This window comes from Corvus brachyrhynchos, unplaced genomic scaffold (genome assembly GCF_000691975.1).
Source record: "Corvus brachyrhynchos isolate BGI_N302 unplaced genomic scaffold, ASM69197v1 scaffold1359, whole genome shotgun sequence".
NCBI lineage: Eukaryota > Metazoa > Chordata > Aves > Passeriformes > Corvidae > Corvus > Corvus brachyrhynchos.
In genome coordinates, this window is record NW_008240086.1 from 15,371 (window position 1) to 24,481 (window position 9,111).

The 9,111-nt window shown below is 42.9% G+C and overlaps 1 protein-coding gene across 1 annotated transcript in view; it reads left to right on the plus strand.

Annotated features, from left to right (window-relative positions):
* Window positions 1–2: 2 nt before the first annotated feature.
* The window catches only part of TMEM233 (transmembrane protein 233), a gene marked incomplete at its 5' end in the record, with an annotated part of 14,980 nt that continues 5,871 nt past the window's right edge, over window positions 3–9,111 (plus strand). Inside the window, 3 exons of the mRNA XM_017744731.1 lie at window positions 3–176; window positions 6,890–7,024; window positions 7,338–7,511. Coding sequence (XP_017600220.1) covers window positions 3–176; window positions 6,890–7,024; window positions 7,338–7,511 — 483 coding nt within the window. The remainder of the gene's footprint in view (window positions 177–6,889; window positions 7,025–7,337; window positions 7,512–9,111) is intronic.

Here is a 9,111-nt window from a genome sequence, read left to right on the forward strand (position 1 = left end):
CCGCCGACGCCGACATCAAGCGGGCTCTGGAGAACAGCCCCGAGACCAACATTGAGGATGAGCTGCCCGACGGGCCACCGCAGCCGCGGCCCAAGAACTACCTGCTCCTCAGCATCCTCTCCTGCTTCTGTCCCGCCTATCCCATCAACATCGTCGCCTTCGTGTTCGCCGTCATGGTGAGTAGCACCTCCAGCTTGGGCTCCGAGGGGCGACCGCCGGCCCCCCGCGCCCCCAGCCCCGGCAGGGAAAGGGGCATCCAGCTGCCTCTGGGCCGCTTGTCCCGGGAGCCTGCGGACACTGGGTGAGGCATCGAGCCCGGGAACACCAGCAGGCGCAGGCAGGGGGTCCACCGAGCTATCCCAGAAGCAATGGAAAACGTGGAGTGGAAGGCAGTTTCCAACAAGTTTTCACTATCTGGCTATCAGGTGGCAGGTTTATTCCATTTAATGGGGTTTGTTATATCAACTAAGTCTCACACTGAACTGGACACAGACAGTATCTGTGGGAAAGTGTCAGCTGGAGAACAGAAATCAGATTTGGTGTCTGCTTTAGCTAATCAAATATAATAGGAGTGCTTTTTTTCCAGTAAACAGGTTCTTTGATACTATTTACTAGAATAATACAGGCAATTATAATGATTGTGGGTTGTTGGCAATTGCCCATGTAAATTGAGTATCAAAACACTAAGAGAACAGCCTTACTCCTACAATTTGTAATTGATATACATTGTCCTTAATAACCCAGAAATCCCGGTAACTTCCAAAGGATTGTTGGAACAGAAACTCCTTCTCTGAGTTAAAAGTTGCAGAGTCAGATCCAGAGTTTTCCAGTCATATACATGATCAGTGTTATCAGTAATACTGCAATGTATTTCTGTTGTTTAGGAGCTGAAAAAGGTTTAAAACATGTTCTGTATTTTCATCCTTTTCTCTGACAGCCAAGCTGAGAAGGTAAGTAAAAATGTAGTTATTTCTTTTTGCAATTAAGTATAAGAATAGCTAACTATGTCTAAAATATCCCCAAACACACTCTTGTAAAACTAGTAAACTAGTAAGATTGCTGAAGTTTGAAAACTACAACTCCAAAACCATTGTTCAAGTCTTTTTCTTGCAGTTAAGTATTAGCTGTATTTTTTTTTTTTTTTCCTTCTGTGTTTATTTTCTTTGTTGTTACCTTAACTATACAATCTCTTTTCATTATTTTGGGAAGATTTGGCTCTGCTAGTACTCAGCATGCTTTCTGTCCATGGACACTGAGGGTGCTATATAAAGTACTGAGAGCTGATGATCTGGGGCTGCGAGCGTCTGTTCGCTCTGACAGTGCTTTCATCAAGGTACTGGGGCTGTACCGAAGTTAACTGTCAAGGACAGAATTTGGCCTCTAAAGATTTTTGCACCCCATATGGAGAAATCTCCACCCACAGCCTCATTGAAGTTCATGAAGGCTTTTGGACTCAGGCATCAGTAACTGTTACCAGGGGATATGTAGGAACCAGGGTGGGAAGAGCACTTCCTGAATGCTGAACAGCCTGTGCAGGTCTCAGCTGCCCTCTCCCTTACAGGGGGAAACAAAAACCAGACCAATAACTTCCCCTGTGAACAGCTTCTGTTTCAACAGCATCCTACCTAAAACGTCTCCTTTTCCATAAAAATAACACATCCAACTTCTTTTCCACAGCTTGACCCCCCTGCCTTTCCAAGCTGCAACCTGTAACCGCTGCATTATCCTCAGCTGCAAGTTCTGCATTTTAGCCTGTGCTGGTTTTATTTCCACTTCCGCTGGGATCGGCATCCTCCCTCCCTTTCTCAGCTGGAGCTGCTAAGGGTTAACACTGAGATACAAGAGTGGGTTATTTGCTTTTCTTACAGAAGATACCTTTACAGTCTGCAGAGCTTGCTGGAGATCTTGGGTCAGATTTAAAGACCCCTACAAGTGGATTCTCTACAAATTTCCACTTCTTAAAATGGGCCTAAAAGTCCTATTGGCTTCTAGAGGGGGCATGGTTCAGCACCCTGTGTACCTGTGTCATGTCCTCCTTAACTGTTCTAAATTCAGACAATGTTTTCACTCTAAAAGTAGAGTCTGGGCTCTAACACACCCGCAAAATAAATGACAGATTTGTCTTCAGTCTCTTCTGTCTCTTCTGCTGCCCCATTTACAACTCCAGCACTGGTTTCCTCACTTCTTTCTCACCTTTGAAGGCTCAAACCTCACCATTACAGATCTTAGCTCCTTTATTTTTAGAATAAACCTTTTGCAAGTTCTCCTTATTGCAATAATAACCTTTCCTTGTTCCTTACCTGTCTGTTTCTCATGGCAGGGGTCAGAGGAAAGCTGGTAGAATGGACATTAATGGCATCAGTGTGTTGCTATATTGGCATTACAGGAGCCCTCCTCCAATGAGCCATTTGGCCACTTGCAGGGGTGACCATTGCTCGGCATTTTTGGCAAAAGGAGTTCTGTTTTCCCCAGGACTCCTGGCTGTAGGATCACTGTTCCCAACACCCTTCTGCAGTCCCAGCCAGATGCCATCAGTTCTGCTCCTTGTTACTTCCAGCAGCTGGATCATTGCTGAGCAGCTGTGTCATGTTGTTGAGCCATCAGTTGGCTCACTCAGCCCCAGGGATGCCTTGCTCAGATTTACCCTATTCTTTCTCATACAGGTGTAACCACAGGCATCAGGGTGTGGAGGCAGGTACCAAGTCAGGAGACTTAATGTGGCACAGGAGATTTCTCTGGTGTGAGGCTGGGGGTAGGCACTGTGCCATTGAGCTCTTTGGCTCCTTATCTGCAGTGGTGAACCCAAAGAGCTCCCAGTGAGCTTCCAGTTGTGTCTGAGACCTGGCTTGGGTGGACTGGCTATGTCTGGCTCATGGGATCAGAGCCAGAGGGAGGCTGTGGAATAACTCTGGGAAATGAATTGGATATTTTCAATGCCAGCACTGAGGTTTGACAGTTGAACACATTTTGTTGGCCTTTCTCAATACCCCCCCTTCAGCTGTCTTTATTTCAAAGATCTCTATGTCAGACTAGTCCTGTAATTCCATAGGGCCTTACATTTGTAGTGACCTCCAAACAGTCTCTCCAAAGCTATTTCTCACTGATTTTTGCTCCAAACTCCCTCTTTCTGTTGACACATTTCTGTTTAATCATTTCCATGCTTCAAACAACATATGTGGTCAAGCTGTGACAATGTTGGCTCATCTGCCTCTGATAGTAACAAGTTCTTTGTCTGCATTTGTTGCTGTTGGATTCAGTCTGTATATGGGTTTCCCTAAGCAGAGACAACAAAATAGAGGGTGGTGGAAGTTGTGGGGACAGGAAAGGATGGACCTTGCTTTCTAAGGGAGTCACCTCTTCTAACTGGTATTCTAACGAGCCATGGGCATCGTGTTGGCTGCGACCAGGTCAGTGACCAGCAGAGTAACCAGTGTTTCTGTAGTTAGAAAGTTTACTTGCAGAGTTTATTATTTATACATCCCTCATTAGGTAACTTGTAGGTACCTGGATATCTAACACCATATGGGTCAGCCTGTGCCCACTTTAGGAATATTAAACAACAGGGCTCAGCAGCTGCTGTTAAGGCATTTTTGCATTTTGCCCTTGCCTTTGCAAACTGCTAAGTTTTTGTTTTTCCTCTACAACACTCTGTAGAACAAACTCCCCTTTCATGTGTCCTGCTCAGCACTTGCCTGTTCTGAATTTCTCCCCAAGTTCCCCCTCTTCTTTGTGTTTCCCTGTGCACTGCTCCTACAAGTGAGGAGTCACCCTGAATCAGCAGGTCTCATTCTTCCTTAGGTCTGAACTAGAGAGTGTCTCCTTTCCAGGCACAGCCAAATAAGGTTCACCCAGCCTGGCTTATAGAGCCTAGAAAAGGCTGATCAGAGAACCTCAGTCTGGTCTGCCCAGATCTGTAAGAGATGTAGAGGAAGATTTCTGAAGTAACTCAGTGTTCTTTCTGTTTTCACCATGATCAGTGCTCTGAGAGGGTGGAACAGAAAATACACATTAAAAGGGATAGATATTTTATAGCTAACTCAGCACACTTCTGTTCACATGAGGTCAAGTCACTTTATTGTTGAAATGAGAATGTTTTATAAATAGATGTATGTGAACCTGGTGAAGTCACTGAGATTACTCAATTAAATAAACAGCTGCAGAACTGTGGCTTTAATTTATGTTATGTTATGACTTCATAGCAAGCAAGGTAGCAGAAACCTGAGCAATCATATGGTGTTAGGTTGGAAAGGGCTGAAATTTGTTTTAAAAGTCAGACAGACCAAATGTCTCATACAGATGCTGTGTTCTCAATATATTGCCCAGCTCTTGGAAATAAATAGACATAACATTTAAGGCTTTAACAGTTGATGTTATGTCTGTCTAATGTTGAAAACTGGAAGCTTGACCAGGCGCCCTTTGAAGCAGATAGAAGTAATGGATTTCAAAAAGCTTTGCATCAGACCCCAACCACTCCCTCAAACCTCTTACTTTTTATTGAATCCTATTTAAGTTATTTTGTTTAATTTAAACCTTTTCATACAGAAACTTTGGTCTCCTTCCTGTATCTCCCAAATCCTATTCTTTATCATTAATGCTGTTTTCGTCCTCTTCATCGTGGATTTGTATTAAAATGACATTATTTATTAAAGTCTGCATGGTGAATTATTTATGCAGTACCTGCAGAAATCACATGGACATTTTCCAAACATCCTAAATACGTCAGTAAAATGGCCCAGACCTGCAAGCTGGTGCTGTGAGGTCTTGCTTACAACTCTGTCTCAGTTTTGAGACCACAAGCCTGGAGAATTGAGTTGATCTGTAGATGCCATGCAAGGGGAGTCCTTTGATAAGAGGGGAGCACAAAGTCCAGGGCTGAGGTGTCTGTCGTGCTTCTCTGTGTGGTTGTTGGCAGAGACAGAAGGAGGTCAGTCTGCTCAAGGCCAAGCCAAGCCATGTTTGTTCTCATAATCCTTTTAATGACTTCCCAAACATACTTTGAAAAAACTCTTCTGCAGCCAGGACTGCTGGCGACAGTGGAGTAGCTTAGGTGAGAGGACTATGCCAGCCCCCCCTTTGTATCAGGATCAGGGGTGACACTGTCCTGTTTGACCATGTGCTCGTGTCCATCTCTCATTTCCATCTCTTCCCTCTTTCCCCATTATGTGCTCTCCACCACCAGCCAACCTCAAAGAAATCTGACAGCAGAGCAGAGGTATTAGTGATATTCTTTGGGGACATAAACTAGGGAAATGTTTAGGCATGTGGGCTTCCAGGAACGGAAGAAATGTATCAGTGCTCTCTTTAAGGACATGAGTGCATCAGCATCTCAGCCTTTTGTAGACACCAGAGAATAAGTACCTGCACTTATCCTTGAGATGCAATTCTAGGAATACAGGCTGTGTTGCTTTGGGACTGTCTGGACTGATGCTCCTGCAGTGCTGACACCACGAGTGCACCCAGCCCATTAGCTATGTGTGCTCGCTAATCAACACAACACAGGCATCATGTCCCTCATTGCTTTTCTGCTTGGGAGAAATGGCTCTACAGCAATGCTTGGTATGCTCTGAACTTCATCCCTTTCCTGCTCCCCACAGTTCCAGCTCTTCATTCTGTTGTTCTGTGTTTGCTGCAAAAAGTGATTTATACCTGAAGAACTTCCATAATAGCACTTGGTGATGCCTCATGCAGTCGTTTTCTAGAGACAGTCTGAATTCTTTAGTCCAGAGAACAGTTCATTTGATCAGGTCCCCATATTTCTCCCCCTACTCTTCCCATTTCTCTGATACTTCCTGAAATATATACAAGATACTAAAAACCATGTTATGACTAATCTGATTCCCTGAGGACGTATACTAAGTTCAATAGTGCAATCTGATCAAGAAATCTGGACTCAGTGTTATGGTTTATGAACTCAAACCCTCATGATTTTACAAAACAATTCTTAGGAATAATGCCCATTAAAAAATGCTTTGATAGCATCTCATTCTTGGGAAAAAAATTACTACAAACTGTGTTTAGACTTGTGCACTACAGTACTTCAGTGTCATTCACTGAACCTTTTTCTTTAAAAATGGTTTGGTTAAACCGAAAATTAATTCAGAAAATCCTACAGTCTGTCTCACAAAAGCCTAGAAGGTTAGAGTGGTCCTATCACAAACTGCAATCTGAGCATGTAATGAATGTAAAGGATCTGCTAAGTCACGGGTGGGTATAGAGAAACTCGAGTCTCTGAGGTAATATGAGTATATCTGATGCACACCTCGGGATGGATATAATAATAAGTGTCTTCCAGAAATTAAAAGGAACACAATTTCTAGCCTATAAGGATGGCACTCCGATGTTTTGTTCAGATGACCTGTATTTCTTCAGTTTGTATTTTTCCCACCACTAGCAAACTTACCTATTAATTCTTCAAACTTTGTTTGGAAAAGTAGAAGATTGGAAAAATAGGAAATTAGTATGCTTTTTTAAGTTTTGCTGAGACTTTCTCTAAAAATACAGCCTATTTATGCTCTTTTTTATGTTTATAGTCCTATAAAGCATAAGAATTTATCTCACTACTGGTGAAGTGGCCAACTAACAATTCATATATACTACAAAACTATTTCCAAAGATTAAAGCCACTGGTTTATGCAAGTGGCTGGAGGTTGGTTTGACAGGTTTTATGCTGGTGTGCATCATATGAACAAAGCCTCACCACTGGAAAAAAAAAAAAGAGGTGTTGCTTCAAGGAAAGGTACTGAAAATGAGCGGAACAGAACACTCGACTCCCTGCTTACCTTGGCAGCAGACATTGATTTGTTCTGTTAGTTCAGAGCTGTCATGCTGCTTTGCCAACAGGTTTCTGTTTTAAAGGAAGAACTGTGAATTCCCTGTTTCCCCTCTGCAGGCTCTGAACAGTTACAACCAAGGGGACGTAGAAGGCTCCAAGAGGCTGGGTCGCAATGCGCTCTGGGTGGCGGTGGCCTCCATCATCATCGGCCTCGTCATCATTGGCATCTACTGCGTGGTTCAATTCACAACGGTGAGCAAATGCTCTCACAGCCCTATGTACAGGGACTCCAGAACAAGACACTATGGGATTGACACAACTACCTCTTTTTATCTGTTTAGGGATGCGTGTATGCTTTCCAAAAGGATTTTTTCATATTTTATGGTTTTGAAAAATCTGTTGTCTGTGGTTAAACACAAGCGACCCTCTCAGCAGCAGGGGGTTTTCTAGAAACTCTTGCAGCTCCAATACGTTTTTCCAATTTTGGCCAGTTGCTTTTTTGGTTTTTCTCCTCCTCAGCTTTACCATCTTTCAGACCAAGTGACCTGAGATCTTTAAATTTCAGGTAACAGAGTCCCCAGGTGCTAATTTTCGGTCTCACAATCTGGCCAACCGATCCTTTAACTCTGCAAGGAGGAGACAACAGTCAATTACTCTTCTACGGTTTGACAGTAAAACAGGTGACCAGAACTATATCAAAAGTGACCACAAATGTCATTCTGACTTGGGTCTCTGTGGGGTAAGGACCTTCACTCTCTGTGCTGTGTTATTGTTCTGCCTTCATACACCTGCAATAATAGAAATTAAACTCAACAAATGAATCTCCGTAACACAGGGGTTACCCAGATGGATTACTGGAAAAGAGGATGAAAGTAATTGAGGGTATTGATAATCTTTCTTAAGGTTGTGGAACAATATGTTCTTTTCTGCACAGTATTGTGTGCTTCCCATTACAATATCCAATTTATATGAATCAATTATTGGCTGGTTCGGTTGGAGGGCATTTCAGTGCACTGTACCAACTTTTGCATAAACTATAAACAGAGAACACCTCATTTACCACTGAAATGAAGACATCTCCAGGGAGTGGAATGGAGTAGCTGGTTAAACGTGTACAGCATTCTCATACAAAATTTGAAGTGCAACATACTGAGCTGCAGGGAAGTTACTGGACATGGGGTCCCACTCTGCGGGATAATATTGGATGGTGCCACAGACTCTGAGGCTTCCTGTGTATTCATTAGTTTTCTCTGCATTTTGCAAGCATGAGTCTCTCTCTGGTTTAGCTTGTGTTCAGCTCATTCAGCCCTCACAGATTTAAACCCAAGTCCCTTCAGGCTAGGGGTGCCAAGTTTTGTAATTGACAGCAGCAGTAAATTCCTCTGTTTGCCTCCACCACCTTACTCGTAATTTCTCGGGCAAGGAGACCAAAGTCAGTAATTTTTTCAAAGTAAGGGAGAGAAGGGCAGTGTAAGGAGTGGCAGACAGCACTGGCCTGAAGCATTCACAGTGACCAAGCAGTAGTAAATCAGTATAATACAACTTTATTTTTGTTTTGAGGATTTTTTAAATTGGTTTTGGTTCTGGGGGTTGTTTTTGAAGAGAAAATTCTCTGTTGGGTGGAAGCAGCCAGGTGCCTGAGAACCCTCAGCTGGGGTATTAATTTCTGTAAATAGGTTCCACAGACCTTTCTTGGCCAAATGGTACCATGAGTTTTGTGAGGATTCAGGGTTTACTGGATTCACTCTGTTCTCTGCTTTTTCAGCCTCTTTACTGCTCCTCTTCTCCCTCTCACTTGTCACCCTCTAAAAAGTCTTAGCTTCTAAGAAAGGATTTGATGGCAACAACAATCTTTTGATATGAAAATGAGTCAACAGAAGCACCCAACTGGTCTTTCCACTCTCCATGCTTACCTGAGGCCCCTTTGTTGCCTTACTCCTGGACATTTTTACTTTATACTAAATTGTCTTGGTCTGACGTGCCACTGGTGTGAATAGCTTTGCACACTCTATTCAGTTATCTCACACCCATTTGGGCCTTGCTCATGATTATTTACTAACAGCCACTTTGTGTCTGCTGAAGTGAGGTGATTGTAAATTAATTTTATGCTAACTTTAATATATGTTTCAGTATTAGTAAGGTAGCACAAAATAGTCTTAATACAATAATATGGCAGATTTATTTGATTACCATTTAGCACAGATTTAATGTTTCCATGACCTACACATGCATTTTTCCTGGCAGTTAGACTTCAGCAATATGTATAAAAAGCTTGACCATTCCAAGATTGATTCCTGTGTGCTTTAACCACTTGTAATTAATCAGATGCCACAGTACCC